Source organism: Bombina bombina, chromosome 5 (assembly GCF_027579735.1).
Source record: "Bombina bombina isolate aBomBom1 chromosome 5, aBomBom1.pri, whole genome shotgun sequence".
In the NCBI taxonomy this organism is placed as follows: Eukaryota; Metazoa; Chordata; class Amphibia; order Anura; family Bombinatoridae; genus Bombina; species Bombina bombina.
Genome location: NC_069503.1, coordinates 133,840,648 through 133,861,333, shown reverse-complemented (window position 1 = coordinate 133,861,333; position 20,686 = coordinate 133,840,648). Strand labels below are relative to the sequence as shown.

The following is a 20,686-nucleotide window of genomic DNA, read 5'->3' as shown; positions in this document are numbered from 1 at the left end:
CTCCAAGTATGTATACAGTTTAGAGAAAGTAGAATTATCTCCTGTTGATCCTGTATTAGGAAAATTGCATCTCTTGAATAAAATATTCTGAACATCATTTGAATGATAATATACGTTTATCTCATTATTTGAATGGATTCGTGTTCACATAAGCATAAACACTTTATGATATATATAAAGTTCTAAAGACAAGCATCATATACACGTAGGAAGAAAATGTATTTTTCATTGGGTTTTAGCTGAAAGATTGTTTTTTTAATGGAGAGACGGGGTCTAGGAGGATGAGATGAGAATTATTTAGCTATATTTATTAGATACATTTTTAAAAAAGCTACATTGTATCTAGACGTTATCAGTAACTATGAGTGAAATATTTGGGTGACATCACTTTCATGTGACAGCTCTCCTTTGCGCGTGTGCAGATGGTATTGGTGACGTCAGGAAGCAAAATAATTTGTACTACAAGGCCCAGAATTCTTTTGATGTCATTTGACACATCTGAGTGCTGCTGTTGGTTGATTGCATCCACTGAAGTCACCTGACGAACAAAACTCCACTTCCCAGATCTCTCCAGGCTCCCCGTGACAGTGACGCTATTTCCGGGTGGGGTCGGTAGGTTCGGTGCCCGTGACGCAGCTTTCAGCAGGAAGCTTGGCCTGTGCTCGCCAGCATGGAGGCCGTACCCCGTATGCCCATGATTTGGCTGGACCTCAAAGAGCCCGGGGAGTTCGGGTTCAACCAGGCCGTGAAACAGGTAAGAGACTGGCATGAGAGATATACCAGATCAGGGACAGAGGGAATGTGAGTAAAAGTTAGAGAGAGCCTGGGAATAAACTGAACTGAAAAAAGAAGAGAATGGGCAAAAGTGACAGATAGTAAACAATGGGCAGATAAACTATAGGGAATGAAGCCAAGGCGAGTTACAGGCATTGGGGCAGTGGCACTAAGAGAGAGGTACCAGGTCAGGGGACTCGTAAAGAGACACTGGGGAAGGTGACTGGACAGTATCACTGAGAAAGAGAGGCCAGGTCAGGGAACCATTAGGGCAAGGGGGGTTAACGCACAGAGACATTGGGGCAAGGGGGGGGGGGGGGATAAGGCTGGGAGACATTGGGGCAAAGGGGGACTAACTCAGGAAACATTGGTGCAAAGGGAGTTAATGCAGGGACAGGAGACTTTTGGTCAGGAGGGATTACCGCAGGGAGACGTTGGGGCAGGGGAGCTAACACAGGAAGACATTGGGGCAAGGGGGAAAGACATAGAAATAGATGAGACTGACAAAAGATGGTAAATGTATGAGAGTTCAGTGGAAAAGATAATTCAGATTGCAGAGGCACATCTAGTCATTCATAGCACTGCCATGTGCATATCCCAGGCTTTCTTCAAATTCCTTTACATTATTTGCCACTGCTTTTTGCACATGCATGTTGTTGAATGTCACTGCTGCTAATACATTTCTTTTTACAAATTACTTGTTGGAAGTTTCTAACAGATTACCATCTCTCCTTTAAATGTCTTTATCTATTATAATTGTTTTTTAATACAATGTATATTTTTAGTATCTTCCTTCCTCATACCAGTTTCCAGGTGGTGTTTTTTTTTTATGTCTCCTGAATATGAAGACATTATTCTGGATGAGAGTGTCCAAACTACAGTATGTGATGGGCCATAGTTTGAGTTTTTCCGCTTATAGGACAAGTAAGCAAATGTTAGGAAATGCATACTACTAATCTCCTCAAATATGTGATATGAAGAATGTTTCATCTAGATTTGTGCCATTGGTTTGGTCAAGACAAGTGCCAGTATCTGCTTGGCAATATGGTGCAATGGTTTACTTGTTCTGTCATACAAACCCAGAAAAAAACACTCATAACTTCTGTGTTTGCCCCATTTATTCTATTCTGCATTTTTATACTGGATTTTTTGTTATTACAAGATTAAATGGCTAAAAAAAAAACATCACTGTCTCAGACTTATGGAATATTCAGCTTGCAAAAATAGACAGAAACAAAAGCATTGTGGCTTTGGGGCCATAGGTAGGATTCTACATTATATCATATATGTTCAGTGAAAGGTAAGAGGCTTGAAAAGTTTGCTTAAAATTTAGTAAATGTAGGAACTGTGATTCTTTTCTTCCGTTTTTCATAGTGAGTTAAAGTAATTGTAAAGTTGCGTTGTTTTCTCTGATTGCATATATGAAACCCATCCGTCTATGCGCATAGACGCTGTTGTTGTTTTTTTTTTTTATGTGATATTTTAATCTAAATATGATATTGCAATGTTAAAACATTTTTAGCTTACCCTGCCTCATTCCTCCCCTTGGCGACTTTCTGCTCAAAGATATTATTATAGTAGAGAGCAGTCCCACCTCCTCCCTACGTCATGACTTTAGGTGCGCTCCCTAAAGGAAAATTAATCAACTGGATAATAAACAAAACGTCATAAGACAAAAAAAAAATTACACAGAGCCTGTGTGGAATATGTGACAATATGAATCCAATGTTTAAAAGGTAATAAATTTGATCGCCTACTAAAATATACAAAACAATGAATTAAACTAATATTTATTTTACAAAAGGACACTAACTGCGTATTTATAATAGCACAACTTTACAATCACTTTAAGTTATTCAAATGGTTCTATGTTAAGTCTGTATAGTAGTTTATTAAATCCTGTTTTTCAGATACTCTCAACTGGAATGGCTCAGTGAATTTAGCACTTTGACTTGTATTTTGCAATCTCTACAAACCCCGAAAATTTGAAATAAATTAGTCTATCACTTTTTGCTATATTTCATTGTGAAAGAAATACCCTTTTCAATGTTGACCCAATGAAAACCATTAGAGAAAGCAAAGCTACTGTACCAGGATTAACTAAATTTTGCATTAAGGTAGATTATCTTCGATTATTTTAGTACCGCAAAATTCCATAACGCTGGGTACAAAGAGATGGGTATATAATGACAAGGGTTTGTGATGAGATCCAAAAACAGATCTAGCACAGGAGGAAGAGAGCCCTGCTCAGAAGAGCTTAGTCTACAGGTTGAGGGCGAAGAGACATAAGATTTGAGATTGATTGTTTCATGGTTTGTAGTTGCAGCATTGAGTGAAGGCAGTTGAAGATTTATTTTGGGTAGGATGAAGAACAGTGAAGAGATGGTAAGCCTCTGTTCTCAAGAAGTGTCTGGAGCTATACAAGGTTGGAGATACTCTGATGTAGCGAGTTCCAGAGGACAGGAGTAGCTTGTGAAAAGTCTTGGAGATGGTAGAGGGACATAGAGATAATAGGATTAGAGAGACATAGGTCAGGTGTTGATAAAAGAGGATGTGTCGGGGAGTATTTGGAGATTAGAGAGGACATATAGTCAGTAGTGACTAGTGAGGCTGTTAAGTGCTTTATAGGTTAGCGTTAATACTTTAAATTGTATTCTGGAATGTATAGGGAGCCAGCGTAGAGACTGGCAGAGCGGAGCAGCTGATGTAGATGGGCGACTTAGGTGGATGAGTCTAGCTGAAGCATTCATAATAGATTGAAGGGGGAGAGGCGGTCTTTGGAAAGGCCATTTAGAAGTAGATTGCAGTAGTCAAAGCATGACAAAATGAGGGAATGAATTATCTCATGGAGTAGTTTAAACCTGATTTATTTGGTAAAAGAACAAGTAGTATTTCTGGAGGCATAGCACTATTTTGATAATCAATTTAACTCAATAATGAGTAGTAAAAAAAAATCATCTGAGAGATATTTTCATATGAGAGATATTGCTCGCCGTATTCAGCGAAGTCTGGCGGACCTGATCTGCACTGTCGGATCAGGTCTGCCAGACTTTGATAACTAGAGGCCTAGGTCTTTATTTTCTGGTTTGTGATCGAGAGGTGGCTGATCCAAGCTTCGTTCCCAATACATAGTGCTTTTTTCCAACTTCTTCATTTTCTGGCACCATGACAGAGCAGACCTGCCTGACAGACCACACAAGTAAAAACCAGATTAGTTGGAATATGTGGCCTCTGAAAGTCATTTTCTTTACACTTTAGAGATCCTGGAACTATTTGTTTATACTAATAACAACCTTTTCATTCAAACTGGTATGACATTTTGATATCTAGAAGAGCTCAGATGAACACTAAAGGGACATGATACCCAAATAAGTTCCCTATCCCCTATAAAAAAGGATGTTTCATAATGTTGTTTTTATTTTGACAATTTATTATTTTTTTCTGTCAGCCAGTGAACAGTAGACTCCTATGAAGGCGTCACGAGCCTAACCCTGCAACATACCTGTCTCTAATTGGTTACAGCAGAGATTTCCAATAAGGAACTGCAAAACAATACATATTTTTATTCCATCTCTATTCCAGTAACCAGTCCTGATTGGCTCCTCACAATAAGACAAGTGGTGGGTGAAATTTGGCTATTGAAAAACATAAGCAGCAAAAAAAGTCTTAACACATTCAAAACAGGGCTCGATAAACCCAAGGGCCAGGGAGCCACTGGCTTTTAGAATTGTATCCCTTGTTTGTAACTTTTTGGGTTATTCTCCATATATAAATATTCTTATTATTATCTCTCTGTTAATTTATTACAAGGCTGCAGAAAAACGTATTACATCATGTTTCCTCTCTAACAGTTTTCATACAAAAATATTTGTATCATGTTTAAGACTTTAAAGTGCATACTAAGCATGTTGTGATTTGTTAGGGCATATTATTACACTATTGTTTGCATTTCTGTGTGTTTAACCCCTGCAAATAGATTAAACAAACAGTTAAAGTCAACTCCAGAGCAGCAATGCACTACTGGGAGCTAGCTGATCACATCTGGTGAGCCAATGACGTGTGCAGCTACCAATCAGCAGCTTGTTCCCAGTAGTGCATTGTTGATCCTGAGCCTACCTAGGTAAGCTTTTCAACAAATGATACCAAGAGAACTTCGATAAATTTGGTAACTATGATAACAGACCTAAATTGAAAGCTATCATAAAATTGCTTTTCCTTAACACAGTGCAGCCAGAGTGAAGCACTGTTTGAAGAGAAATACGCTGTAAAGCAGCAGAACATTGATGATTGTCATTTGGGGATTTTTTTTTTCAACCCCACCCCCTAGACTTTCCCGGGCTGAATGTAAGACGTTCCTTTGAGCAATGCCCCTTTCCCAAAACGCCAAAAGCCCTTAAACCCTCCCACCTCACTGGTAAAGCAGTCTTATATTTGCCTCTGCAGTAGGAAGATGAAGAAGAAAGATGCTGCAGATGTTCTTCTGTGAGAGAGATCCTCAAACAGATTTGAGGCCCATTTTCTCCACAGGAAGCTACTTTTTGGACAGAGGGAAGTTCATAGAGTATCGGGTAGTGGCATAATTACACCCAATGGGAGTTAGTCACAGGCCTCTCACAGGTGTCGTGAGACCTGTCCCTAGCCTCCTCATGTTGAAACGTCGTTATAGTCCACATGCTAAAATCCTCTGCTGTACAGCACTGGATTGGATATCTACTGGAAGCAGTTTTTTTCTGCAGATGGTAAGTCCAGTAGTGTGGGTGTTTATTAGGTAAGTATGTAGTTAACACTTATGTAGGCACTCAGGTAGCCTATAGGCTTTCAGTAGGTACACTTAGTGTTGTACATCATAGCAAGGGAACTATGGGATTTTGGGCTGCAGGAACCTTACATTTTAAATTCACCCTATGTTTTACTTTTTTGTAGCGCGCTTCAGTTATTTTGAGCGTGTTTATATTTTCACGCGCGTTATTTAGTATGTGTCGGGTTGTTTGCACACCTTGCTTCTTCAGTGCGCGTCTGCTTTGCGTGCACATCCATATAGCGATATAGATGTTTAACACATTGGCTTTTGTTTGCGTGCATATACATATAGTGGTCTGTTTAGTGAGCTCCTCAGAAGTGTGGGTGTTGGCTTTGTTGTTTTGTATGGATCATTTAATGCATACAGCTTTTGAATAGTCTCCAGTGGAATGTTGTACCATTTGTCTATCAGAACATCTGTCAATTGCTTCAGAGATGTTGCAGGAAGGAATCTGCTCTCCAAAACTGCTCACAGTGGTGTGATGATATTCAAATTTAGGCACTGGAGTTGGCCAGTGTAGATGTTGACGTTCATCTTAGTGCTCCTCAAACCAAGACTGAGCTATTTTGGCTATGTGTATGGGCGCATTATCATATTGAAAAATTGTATCATTGTTGGGAAACTACATTTGGACCGTGTCCAAGTACTTGCTGGCAGTAACTCAACCATTTAGGGCAGTTTTGGCGAACCTTGGCACTCCAAATGTTTTAGAACTACATTTTCCATGAAGCTTAGGCACTCTGCAGTCCAGTCAAGCATCATGGGAAGTGTAGTTCTGAAACATCTGGAGTGCCAAGGTTTGCCAGGATTTAGGGTAATGATGGGGCCAGCTAAGTACCAAGGTATGGCTGTCCAAATCATCACAGATCCACCCCCATGTTTGACAGATAGAACTAGACAGTCCGAGTTGTACACTTCCTTAGGGTTCTCCATACCTAAAACAGACCTGCTGTTGGCAATAATGTAAATGATGACTCATCGGACCATCTTACTTGTTTTCAATCTTCAGCTTTCCTGGTTTTATGATCTTGACACTTTCTTATTTGCAGTTTAGTTTTGGTCTCTGTGATTCAAGGTTTAGCAATTGCAGCTCTTCCATGGATGTTGGGTTTGTGAAGTTCTCTGCAGACTGTTTTTGTGAAAACAGGGTCTTCAAGGTGGATACTGAGTTATGCTGTCACTTTTGCTGCAGGGATACCCTGTGAACACAGACGATAGAGGCGCCTTATGGGACAGTATCGTGGACAGAAACGGACAGGCAAGTCACAAACATGCTCTTGCAGGAGGGTACTCACATAAGATGCGGCACAACAGTGTGCCTAACCGAGCAGGACGGGACCTTTAGTCGCCCGACAGACGTTGACAACAGGAACCCTCGCGTAGGTAGCAGCAGCCAGTCGGCAGAGGGTCTGACATCACAGTAGGAGCCGTCTGGTGAGTAGCCAATCACAGTGCTAGTATTCCGGCAAAGTATGAGAGCAGTTACAAGGACCAGATAAAATGCCACACACATAGAGCAGGTAAAGTTCAAAGGCCAACAATTTTATTGGGACCAGAGAAATGTTAAAAACAACAAGGTGGATCGTACAGCAACACGTTTCTCAACCCTAAGGTCGTTTCATCAGGCTGTCAAAGGCTGGCCTTTGAACTTTACCTGCTCTACGTGTGTGGCATTTTATCTGGTCCACAGTAAGTTTTATTTTTTTTTTAATAGTTCGTACAGGCGCTTTAGTTTTTTTTTTTTTTTATTGCTGATGGTTAGGTTTTTTTTTAAAAAAATACTTATTGCGGGCTTTTTTTAGTTTTTTTGTAATGCTCCGTTTGCCTTCGCTGCATCCCGTTGTTTTCTGAAAATGGCATGGTGCTTCGCTGCATCCAGGTGAATTCTTTTGGCTGCGTGCACAGCCAACGTTCTGTTGGCTGCCTCGCGCTGCCAACATTCGTTTGCCGATGCTTGCGCAACTAGTGACACCGACGGACATCTTACAAATGCGATTATAGTATAGCTGAATCCCTCCTCTATAGCCAACTATAGAGAAATAAACCCAATCCTTTTTAATGTTTGTTGTATATTTCATTTTGTCCTGAGCATGATGATGTAACTGATTGCAGGTAGTGCAGCGAGCTGGAAGAAGCGTGTCATTTGTGATTTATTATAGGTTGTGGACTGCAGGAGGTCAGATGTGCTTCAGGCTGTTGCATTAGCAGTAATCAGGGGACAACTAGAAGACCTCAAAGTGCTGCGGAATCTGACTTGGGACCAGTATCTTAGAAAAGAGTACAAAATGTGCCCCTGTGTGTAACAGTGAGACCTTATGCTGGGACAGGATGTAGAATAAATAGTTTTCATTAAACTTAACTTTACCCACAGAGTCACAAAAAAAGAAATCACTGCACATGCCGTTATTATGTAGAGGGTTATAGACAAAAGCAATGCGTTATTAAAGGGACAGTCTACACCAACATTTTATCTTGTTTAAAATGATAGATAATCACTTTATTACCCATTCCCTGTTTTTGCATAACCAACACAGTTATATTAATATACTTTTTACCTCTGTGATTACCTTGTATCTAAGCCTCTGCGGACAGCTTCTTTATCCAAGTGCTTTTGACAGACATGCAGTGAAGACTCCTAAATAACTTCACGGGAGTGAGCACAATGTTATCTATATGACACACATGAACTAACACTGTCTAACTGTGAAAATTTTTCAAAATGCTCTGAGCTAGGAGGCGGTTTTCAATGGTTTAGAAATCAGTTTGAGCCTAGCTAGGTTTAGCTTTTCAAAAATACCACCAAGGGAACAAAGCAAATTTAATGATAAGTCAATTGGAAAGTTGTTTAAAATTGCATGCCCTATCTGAATCATGACAGTTTAGTTTTGACTTTACTGTATCTTTAACCTTGTTTTTACATTGTTGTCTAAGTTTAAAGGGACACTCAAGTCAAAATTAAACTTTCATGATTTAGATTGTGCACATTTAATTGCAAATTACTTTAAAATTGCTGCTCTGTATTTTTATATTAACACTTTTTGAGTCACCAGCTCCTACTGAGCATGTGCAAGAATTCACAGAATATATGTTTATGATCGGCTTATGGCTGTCACTAGGGCTGAAACAACTAATCAATAAAATCGATAATGAAAATCGTCAATGATTTTTATTATCAATTAGTTGGTGGTCGATTAGTTGGTTGTAAGAAATCCTATCTGTTTAGTCACACCACTGAATTATAGAGTTGTTCCTTCGCTTCCCTCGCAATTCCCGGGTGCTCCCCTGGCTACCGCCACACTGAATAGTGTCTGTCTTTTTAACCGCGTGTTTTACATTTACCCCTGCCACATACAGCTATCGCGCCAACTGCTTCCTATACAAACGGATAACTCATAATTCTGACCGGTGTTGCTTTGCTCTGACGACAGACGGATTGTGACCAATAGTCATGAGTCAGGTGCTTGGGTGTGTGCGCTCTGATGGCTGGAGCTGCCCGACGTGCGCTATCTGCCTTCTCTCTACGCTGACACAGCACATTGCTTCCGGCAATAGTGAGCTTTGCCAGGCCGGGAACAGTGTGTGAAACATTACTCGCTCTGAAGCTGGTCCAGCCCAGATCCGTCATACTTGCAGCTCCGACTCTAAAGGGTGAGCCTAATTGCTGTGACTGTGATGCGCCTGCCGGGTGAATATGCACCACATTGTTATTGATGGGCAGAATGGTGGCATGCTAAAGCATTTTGTGGGTAAAGTTAAGGTTTCAGTAACATAGGGAGTGGGACAGATAGGTAGATAATATACATTTTATTTTTAAGTTGGGGAAAAAACAGGATACATCTGCAAAGTCAATAAGAACACTTTACTAAAAAGATTCCCCCACGTGATGTTTATAACTATTTACTGCTTTGTTTGATAAAAAAAATCATGTATGTGTGTATATATATATATATATATATATATATATATATATATATATATATATATATATATATATATATATATATATATATATATATATATATATATATATATATATATATATATATATATATATATATATATGATTTCCAGTTCAGCCCACCGATAGACAACTCGCCTGGGTGCAATGATACAGCATCAAATAAAAAACAAGAGAATGCACTCTCAGGACTTCTTCAAAAAACCAATTTAATGGAATGTTTTCGGGGTTCACAACCCCTTCATCAGCATAAGTATATATACTATGCAGATAAGGCATGCAATTTAAACAACTTTCCAATTTACTTTAGTCATCAAACTTATGTTCTCTTGGTATTTTTTGTTGGAAATTAAACCTAGGTAAGCTCTAACTGATGTCTAAATTGTTGAAGGCCGCCTCTTATCTCAGTGCATTTGCTCACTCCCGTGGAGTTATGTATGAGTCACTACTGATAGGCTAAATTTCAAGTCTGTCAAAAGAACTGAGATAAGGGGGCATTGAGCAGAGACTTAGCTACATGGTAATCCCAGAGCTAAAAAACTTATTATGTAACAGTGTTGGTTATGCAAAACAGGAGAATGAGTAATAAAGGGATTATTATCTTTTTAAACAATACAAATGTTGGTGTAGACTGTCCCTTTAAATAATTTTTTTTTTTTTTTTATCCGATGAATCGATCAATTGAAAAAATAATCGGCCAACTAATAGATTATGAAAATAATCGTTAGTTGCAGCCCTAGCTGTCACATGATACAGGGGAAGTGGAAATAGACAATTGAAATTTGTCAGAAAAAAATCTATTTATAGAAAGTTCAGACTAAGTGCTATTGCATTGTCTTGTTATCGTGCAAATCGACTGTATTCACTTGTCCTTAAAGGGCCATTATACACTCAAACAAATATAGGCTACTTAAATAAAGCACCAACAGAAGATATAGTTTGTAATTGACAAGTATTAGCAATTTTGCTGCAAACTCTCCTAAAAATGATTATAAAGTTTGTAATCCTCTCAGTGAATGAGAATACGAACGTAATCTCCACTAGCTTTAGAGCCAGGCTTTTTCTTCACTCCCTATCTAGTGTCTTTTACAGCCATGCTGGGGCTGTCTGTGTAATAGATAAGGCTGTCACAAATCCCCAGCGTTTCTCCCTGACTGTTTACACTGGGCACGATCTCACTCTCCCCTCTGTCCTCCCGGTAAGCTTTCTGTAGAAACAAGAGGAATATTTCACTCACAGCTCTGTGAAACATGATCCTGAGATGTTTTACAGAGCTGTGTGTGAAATATCAGAGTCAAAAGTAGATTGTGTTTTTATTCCATTCAAACAGCCAATATCTGCATAAGCAATTCTCTGGCGATGTCGGCCTTCGCTTAGTTTTGAGAATCATTTGTATCTCACAATGTATGGGATATTTGCATAATGTATACATCTCTTACAGAAATGTCACTGAGATCTTATGTGTATAGCAGATAAATGATGGATTTTACTATCCATTAATGACAATTAATAACAGACTGTTACCAGCAAAGTTTATTCACCCTAAGTATAGTGGTAGCCAAATGCTGTAGAAGAAAGTTTCCCCTAAGCCAGCCGTTTCTGCACCTCGGCAACATCCAGAGCTCCGCCCCCTGCTTTACAGATAATACAATATGAATATTTATGAGGAGGCAGAAGAGTGGGAGTAGCTGCAGGGGGCGGAGCTCTGGATGTTGCTGAGGCATTAATGGATAGTAAAATCCATCATTTATCTGCTATACACATAAGATCTCAGTGACATTTCTGTAAGAGATGTATACATTATGCAAATATCCCATAAATTGTGAGATACAAATGATTCTCAAAACTAATCGAAGGCTGACATCGCCAGAGAATTGCTTATGCAGATATTGGCTGTTTGAATGGAATAAAAACACAATCTACTTTTGACTCTGATATTTCACACACAGCTCTGTAAAACATCTCAGGATAATGTTTCACAGAGCTGTGAGTGAAATATTCCTCTTGTACCGGGAGGACAGAGGGGGGAGTGAGATGTAAACAGTGGGTTACGTTCGTATTCTCATTCACTGAGAGGATTACAAACTTTATAATCATTTTTAGGAGATTTAGCAGCAAAATTGTTAATACTTGTCAATTACAAACTTTATCTTCTGTTGGTGCTTTATTTAAGTAGCCTATATTTCTTTGGGTGTATAATGGACCTTTAAAGTCGCCATTTTATAGACTATTGTACCTGAGGCTCTTACTTTTTCATTATTCTCTATATATCTATTTACAACGTCCTGTTCTGTCCCATAGAAGTGTGCGGCTGATTCCCCAACGGACTTGCTGGCTCCTAGATTGTATTCATTTTGCCACTCCCTAGGGCCTCTGGAAGCTAGAGAGACAACTAAGGGTGTTTAAACAGTGGCCCCTACAATTTGTTTAATATGGAGGCCGGTCACTAATTGTAGGATTGGCTAGGGGGCTGCTTTATACTCCGTTACGCTTCAGGATACAATTGGATTATAATCACATTTTAATCGATAATTACATTTACTATTAATGAATATAACAATTTTTGCTAGTAACATTTGCAAGATATTCTACTAATACACAGACTTAGTCACTGAATGAGACGTGTGACAATTCCTGATGTGTGTGTTCTGCTCAGAGGGCCACATACAACTCATCGCAGGGCTGCATGTGGCCTGTAGTTTGGGCAGCCCTGGTTTATAGGGACATGTGTTAGAGCATTTTATTATTGCGCTGTTACTTATGTTTAACTATGTTTTAACTCCTTTGCAGGTTGTAAACGCATAAAGTCAGCTTCAGAGCAACAATGCACTACTGGGAGCTAGATGAACATATCTAATGAGCCAATGGCAAGAGTCAAGTGTGTAGCCACCAATCACAGCTAACTCCCAGTAAATGCATTTCTGCAACAGAGCCTAACTAGGTAGGATAATAAAAAAACATACCAAGAGAATAAAGGCAATTCATTAAGGCTCTTGTAATTGCATGCTTTAGCCATGAAGCTTATTATTGCATTTCACATCTCTTTAAAGCAAATCACAGTGTCAGAGAGCACCTTATTGTCATCCCCTGCTGTGCTGACAGAGGAAACCCTAACAGAATCCCTGTATGTACTTTGTTCTGGTAGCTCTGGGTTTGTAGAGTTGCAATAAGCAACCTTCTCCTACCGTATCCTACACTAAAGCCCGTTTCTGTAGAGTCCGCTGCCATTTTGTACAAGGCTTTAATATAATAAACAGACCTGTCAACAAGACAAGGATAATGCGGTTTCTAAACAACTGTGATGTGGAATAATTACGTGTAGTAGAACACCTGTGTCACTGCTGCTTTACTGGTAACCTCATTCAAGTTGCCTGTGAGGCTAAACTAGACTCTGCGTAATCCTGTCTGAAGGACAGCTTCCTGTTGGGTTTTACACACATTTTTACATTTCCAGAGAATGTTTAACTTCTGTGTTGTGTTCTGTGTATTTAAGTATCCGTTCATGTGAAATTTAATTAAAAACAAAATATTTTTTCAGGAACTATTTGCACTTTTATATAATATTTTGCAAGTAAGTAAGCAACTGATGCGTTTAAAAAAACACATAGCCAAAATGTAACTTTTGGCCTTACAATGATGTGTAGAACAGGTTTTCGTTGGGTAAAGAAATGAAAGGCATATAGGGAAATAGGAGTTTCTAATTTACTCCTAAAATCAAATTTTCTTTGTTCTCTCTACATTTAGCCACCAATCAGCAAGCGCTATCCAGCGTTCTGAACCAAAAATGACCCGGCTCCTAAGCTTTATATTGTATACACGAGGTAGTCTTAAAATCAGGACAACATAATGAATCTATTTTTAGTTATTTTTCTTTAGCTATACTATTTTGTAGTAATGGCTATAAAGAAAACTGCAAAAAAAGTTTATTTTTAATTCCCGCCCCCCCATTTTTAGGATTAAATTCCGGTTTATTAGATTTGTGCATTTGGATGAAGATGGACGCTCGTAGCAATCAACTCTTAGCAGCCGGATTTCTTCTTGTGAAAGTGCAACACACTAAGACAGGGATGCGCAATCTATCGCCCGACGCCCAGGACATGCAGTTCTGGGTGCAGGGCGTGTGAGGTTTTTTTTTTTTCACATTTTAGCCCTACTGCGGGCAAGCAGATCGTAAATCCCTTTTTATCCCCTCTTATTAAGCAGATCGTTGTTATAGCTTTTTTATTTTTTTTTCTCTATTAAGCAGACCGTAAAAGCTTTTATTTTTTTTTATTTTTTTATTACTGTGCCGCCAGTTTAACCCCTTAATGACCACAGCACTTTTCCATTTTCTGTCCGTTTGGGACCAAGGCTATTTTTACATTTTTGCTGTGTTTGTGTTTAGCTGTAATTTTCCTCTTACTCATTTACTGTACCCACACATTAAATGGACTTTCTAAAGATACCATTATTTTCATCATATCTTATAATTTACTATAAAAATTTTTATAAAATATGAGAAAAAAATGGAAAAAAACACACTTTTTCTAACTTTGACCCCCAAAATCTGTTACACATCTACAACCACCAAAAAACACCCATGCTAAATAGTTTCTAAATTTTGTCCTGAGTTTAGAAATACCCAATGTTTACATGTTCTTTGCTTTTTTTGCAAGTTATAGGGCCATAAATACAAGTAGCACTTTGCTATTTCCAAACCATTTTTTTCAAAATTAGCGCTAGTTTAGAACACTAATATCTTTCAGGAATCCCTGAATATCCATTGACATGAATATATATTTTTTTAGTAGACATCCCAAAGTATTGATCTAGGCCAATTTTGGTATATTTCATGCCATTTCACCGCCAAATGCAATCAAATACAAAAAATAGTTCACTTTTTCACAAACGTTCGGTTTCTCACTGAAATTTACAAACAGCTTCTGCAATTATGGCATAAATGGTTGTAATTTTTTCTCTGGGATCCCCTTTGTTCAGAAATAGCAGACATATATGGCTTTGCCGTTGCTTTTTGGTAATTAGAAGGCCGCTAAATGCCACTGTGCACCACACGTGTATTATGCCCAGCAGTGAAGGGGTTAATTAGGGAGCATGTATGGAGGTTTTTGGGGTAATTTTAGCTGTAGTGTAGTAGACAACCCCAAGTATTGATCTAGGCCCATTTTGGTATATTTCATGCCACCATTTCACCGCCAAATGCGATCAAATTAAAAAAAAAAGTTACATTTTTCACAATTTTAGGTTTCTCACTGAAATCATTTACAAACAGCTTGTGCAATTATGGCACAAATGGTTGTAAATGCTTCTCTGGGATCCCCTTTGTTCAGAAATAGCAGATGTATATGGCTTTGGCGTTTCTTTTTGGTACTTAGAACGCCACTAAATGCCGCTGCACATCACACGTGTATTATGGCTAGCAGTGAAGGGGTTAATTAGGTAGCTTGTAGGGAGCTTGCAGGGCTAATTTTAGCTTTAGTGTAGAGCTCAGCCTCCCACCTGAAACATCAGACCCCCTGATCCCTCCCAAACAGCTCTCTTCCCTCCCCCACCCCATAATTGTCCCCCCATCTTAAGTACTGGCAGCAACTCTGCCAGTACTAAAATAAAAGGTATTTCTCCTACATTGGTGTGTCCGGTCCACGGCTTCATCCTTACTTGTGGGATATTCTCATTCCCTACAGGAAATGGCAAAGAGAGCACACAGCAAAGCTGTCCATATAGCCCCCCCTCTGGCTCCGCCCCCCAGTCATTCTCTTTGCCGCTCTGAACAAGTAGCATCTCCACGGGGATGGTAAAGAGTATGTGGTGTTAGTTGTAGTTTTATTTCTTCTATCAAGAGTTTGTTATTTTAAAATAGTGCCGGTTTTGTACTATTTACTCTACAACAGAAAGTGATGAAGATTTCTGTTAAAAGAGGAGTATGATTTTAGCACCAGTAACTAAAATCCATTGCTGTTCCCACGCAGGACTGTTGAAACCAGAGAACTTCAGTTGGGGGGAACAGTTTGCAGGCTTATCTGCTTCAGGTATGATCAGTCACTTTTCTAACAAGACCTAGTAATGCTAGAAGACTGTCAGTTTTCCCTTCTGGGATAGGTAAGCCATTTTCTTAGACTCAGTAACAGAATTAAGGCTTATAACTTGGGCTCTATGCTGGTTGACACTATTGTGGGCTAGTCGATTGATTTTTATCATGTTTATGTGACATTTGGAGTGTTTTGCAAACTTTGAAACACTTTTGGGGATCTTTATTGCGCCTGGCAGCCGTTTAGACACCTAATCTTGTCAGAAAGGCCCCTTCACTCTGGAATGCAGAGGGAGGAGGCCTCATTTTCGCGCCTCAGTTGCGCAGTTACTTTCACTAGGCAGTGCATGCAGCTTCACGTGAGAAGGTCCAGTGGCTAGAAAAGGACTTCAGAGAGGCTTATTACTGTTGTGAATATCCCCTAAGGAAGGTAAAAGCCGCAGCAAAGTCTGTGGCAGAGACTGTAGTGTGTTTAAACCGGTTAATCGTGATTTCAGCTCCGGTTTGGTCATTTAGGGGTTAAGGGGCTTGAAATTTGGTGTGCAATACTTTTAAAGCATTAAGACACTGGGGTATAAATTTCATAAAGATAGGATTTTTCCTTGATGTTTTTTCGGTCATTCAGAAATAAAGTGTGCCCTTTTTATTATTTAAAGAGTCAGTAACGGTTTTGTTTAAAATTGTTTTTATTGCATTAAAAGTCTGCCTAAGTCTAACATGTCTGTACCTTCAGATAGCCTATGTTCTGTGTGTATGGAGGCCAAGGTGGTTCCCCCATTAAATGTATGTGCGAATTGTGCCATGGCGTCCAGATTAAGGACAGTACTGTCACATTTAATAATGTTGCACAAGATGATTCTTTAAATGAAGGTAGTGGGGATAGTTAATCATCCTCTCCTTCTGTGTCAATACCAGCTATGCCCGCGCAGGCGATACCTAGTACATCTAGCGTTACTATGCAGCATTTAACAGCAGTAATGGATAATTCTCTAGCAGCTCTTTTATCCAAACTGCCTACATTTCCTAGAAAGCGTGATTGCTCAGTTTTAAATACAGAGGATGAGCAAGTAGGCGCAGATGATAATTTATCTGTTATGCCCTCACATCAATCTGAGTTGGCAGTGAGGGAGGGTCTGTCTGAGGGAGAAATTTCTGATTCAGGAAAAATTTCTCAGCAGGCAGAACCTGATATCGTGGCTTTTAAATTTAAGCTAGAACATCTCCGCGCTCTGCTTAAGGAGGTGCTAGCTACCCTTGATGATTGTGATACTTTGGTGATGCAAAATGGACAAATTCTTAGAGGTCCCAGTGCACGCTGATGCGTTTCCGATACCCAAGAGGGTGGCGGACATAGTGACTAAGGAGTGGGAGAAGCCAGGTGTACCTTTTTGTTCCCCCTCCTATATTTAAGAAAATGTTCCCCATTGTCGACCCCAGAAGGGATGCATGGCAAACGGTCCCTAAGGTAGAGGGGGCAGTTTCAACGTTAGCTAAGCGCACGACTATTCCTATAGAGGACAGTTGCGCTTTCAAAGATCCTATGGATAAAAAATTGGAAGGATTGCTTAAGAAGATTTTTGTTCAGCAAGGTTTCCTTCTTCAACCAATTTCGTGCATTATTCCTGTCACCACGGCGGAGTCTTTTTGGTTCGATGAACTAGAAAATTCGCTCCAAAAGGAGACTCCATATGATGAGGTCATGGACAGAATTCACGCACTAAAGTTGGCTAATTCCTTTATTTTGGATGCCGCTTTTCAATTGGCTAAATTAGCGGCGAAAAATTCAGGTTTTGCAATAGTGGCGCGCAGGGCGATTTGGCTAAAATCTTGGTCGTCGGATGTGTCGTCCAAAACAAAATTGCTTAATATTCCTTTCAAAGGTAAGACCCTTTTCGGGCCAGAATTGAAGGAGATTATTTCAGACATCACTGGGGGAAAGGGCCATGCCCTTCCACAGGATAGGCCTTTCAAAGCAAAGAATAAGTCTAATTTTCGTTCCTTTTCGCAATTTCAGGAACGGACCGGCTTCTAACTCTGCAGCCTCTAGACAAGAGGGTAACACTTCCCAGCCTAAACCAGCACGGAAACCATTGCAAGGCTGGAACAAGGGAAAACAGGCCAAGAAGCCTGCTGCTGCTACCAAGACAGCATGAAGGGGTAGCCCCCGATCCGGGACCGGATCTAGTAGGGGGCAGACTCTCTCTCTTTGCTCAGGCTTGGGCAAGAGATGTTCCGGACCCCTGGGCACTAGAAATTGTTTCTCAGGGGTATCTTCTAGAGTTCAAGGAACTTCCTCCAAGGGGAAGGTTCCACATGTCTCGCTTATCTTTAGACCAGATAAAGAGACAGGCATTCTTACGTTGCATAGAAGACCTATTAAAGATGGGGGTGATACACCCAGTTCCAACAGCAGAACAAGGTCTGGGTTTTTACTCAAACCTGTTTGTAGTTCCCAAAAAAGAAGGAACTTTCAGGCCAATTCTGGACTTAAAAATTCTAAACAAATTCCTCAGAGTTCCATCATTCAAAATGTAAACCATTCGGACGATTTTACCAACGATCCAGGAGGGTCAATACATGACTACCGTGGACCTAAAGGATGCGTACCTGCATATTCCTATCCACAAAGATCATCATCAGTTCCTGAGGTTCGCCTTTCTGAACAAACATTACCAGTTCGTGGCTCTTCCGTTCGGTTTAGCCACTGCTCCCAGAATTTTCACAAAGGTGCTAGGGTCCCTTCTAGCAGTGCTAAGGCCAAGGGGCATTGCAGTAGCACCTTACCTAGACGACATTCTAATACAAGCGTTGTCCCTTCCCAAAGCAAGAGCTCATACAGACATTGTTTAGCCTTTCTCAGATCTCACGGGTGGAAGGTGAACATAGAAAAGAGTTCCCTGTCCCCGTCCACAAGGGTTCCCTTTCTGGGAACAATAATAGATTCTGTAGAAATGAAGATCTTTCTGACAGAGGTCAGGAAGTTAAAGCTTCTAAACACTAGTCGAGTTCTTCAATCTATTCCTCAGCCCTCCATAGCTCAGTGCATGGAGGTAATAGGACTAATGGTTGCGGCAATGGACGTGGTTCCTTTTGCTCGAATTCATTTAAGACCATTGCAACTGTGCATGCTCAAACAGTGGAACGGGGATTATGCAGACTTGTCTCCCCAGATTCAAATGGACCAGAGAGTCACTCCTCTGGTGGTTGGCTCAGGATCACCTGTCTCAGGGAATGAGTTTCCGCAGACCAGAGTGGATCATTGTCACGACCGACGCCAGTCTCTTAGGCTGGGGCGCGGTCTGGGACTCCCTGAAAGCTCAGGGTCTATGGTCTCGGGAAGAGTCTCTCCTCCCGATAAACATTTTGGAACTGAGAGCGATATTCAATGCGCTCCTGGCTTGGCCTCAACTAGCGAAGGCCAGATTCATAAGATTTCAGTCGGACAACATGACGACTGTAGCGTACATCAATCATCAGGGAGGAACAAAGAGTTCCCTGGCGATGAGAGAGGTATCCAAGATCATCAAATGGGCGGAGGATCACTCCTGCCATCTATCTGCAATTCACATCCCAGGAGTGGACAACTGGGAGGCGGATTATTTGAGTCGTCAGACTTTCCATCCGGGGGAGTGGGAACTCCACCCGGAGGTCTTTGCCCAGTTAATTCAACTATGGGGCATTCCAGATATGGATCTAATGGCGTCTCGTCAGAACTCCAAGGTTCCACGCTACGGGTCCAGATCCAGGGATCCCAAGGCGACACTAGTAGATGCATTAGTGGCGCCTTGGTCGTTCAATCTAGCTTATGTGTTTCCACTGTTCCCTCTCCTTCTCAGGCTTGTAGCCAGGATCAAACAGGAGAAGGCTTCGGTGATTCTAATAGCTCCTGCATGGCCACGCAGGACTTGGTATGCAGACCTGGTGAATATGTCATCGGCTCCACCATGGAAGCTACCTTTTGAGGCAGGACCTTCTAGTACAAGGTCCATTCGAACATCCAAATCTAGTTTCTCTGCAACTGACTGCTTGGAAATTGAACGCTTGATTCTATCTAAGCGTGGATTTTCGGAATCTGTTATAGATACTCTGGTTCAGGCCAGAAAACCTGTGACTAGGAAAATTTACCATAAGATATGGCAAAAATATATCTGTTGGTGCGAATCCAAGGGTTACTCATGGAGTAAAATTAGGGTTCCTAGGATACTTTCCTTTCTCCAAGAGGGTTTGGATAAAGGTTTGTCAGCTAGTTCTCTAAAAGGACAGATATCTGCTCTGTCTGTCTTGTTGCACAAACGTCTGGCAGCCGTGCCAGATGTACAGGCGTTTGTACAGGCATTAGTTAGAATCAAGCCTGTCTACAGACCTATGACTCCTCCATGGAGTCTAAATTTAGTTCTTTCAGTTCTTCAAGGGGTTCCGTTTGAACCTTTGCATTCCATAGATATTAAGTTACTATCTTGGAAAGTTCTGTTTTTGGTTGCTATTTCTTCTGCTAGAAGAGTTTCTGAATTGTCTGCTTTGCAGTGTACCTCACCCTATCTGGTATTCCATACAGATAAGGTAGTTTTACGTACCAAGCCTGGTTTTCTTCCAAAGGTGGTTTCCAATAGGAATATTAACCAGGAAATAGTTGTTCCTTCTCTGTGTCCGAATCCAGTTTCGAAGAAGGAACGTTTGTTACATAACCTAGATGTAGTTCGTGCTTTAAAATTCTATTTAGAAGCAACAAAGGATTTCAGACAGATATCTTCTTTGTTTGTCGTCTATTCTAGTAAGAGGAGAGGTCAGAAAGCAAAGAGCTGTGGCTTCCACATGGGCCTTCAAGAATGAGGCTTCTGTTGAACAGATCTGTAAGGCAGCGACTTGGTCTTCTCTGCATACTTTTGCCAAATTTTACAAATTCGATACTTATGCTTCTTCGGAGGCTATTTTTGGGAGAAAGGTTTTGCAAGCTGTGGTGCCTTCCGTTTAGGTTACCTGACTTGTTCCCTCCCTTCATCCGTATCCTAAAGCTTTGGTATTGGTTCCCACAAGTAAGGATGAAGCCGTGGACCGGACACACCAATGTAGGAGAAAACAGAATTTATGTTTACCTGATAAATTTCTTTCTCCTATGGTGTGTCCGGTC

General features: G+C 40.4%; 1 protein-coding gene across 1 annotated transcript in view; it reads left to right on the top strand.

The window, feature by feature from the left end:
* Positions 1 to 593: 593 nt before the first annotated feature.
* Positions 594 to 20,686, top strand: part of PTPN23 (protein tyrosine phosphatase non-receptor type 23) — a 338,041-nt gene continuing 317,948 nt past the window's right edge. Inside the window, exon 1 of the mRNA XM_053713701.1 lies at positions 594 to 754. Coding sequence (XP_053569676.1) covers positions 671 to 754 — 84 coding nt within the window. The 5' untranslated portion in view covers positions 594 to 670. The remainder of the gene's footprint in view (positions 755 to 20,686) is intronic.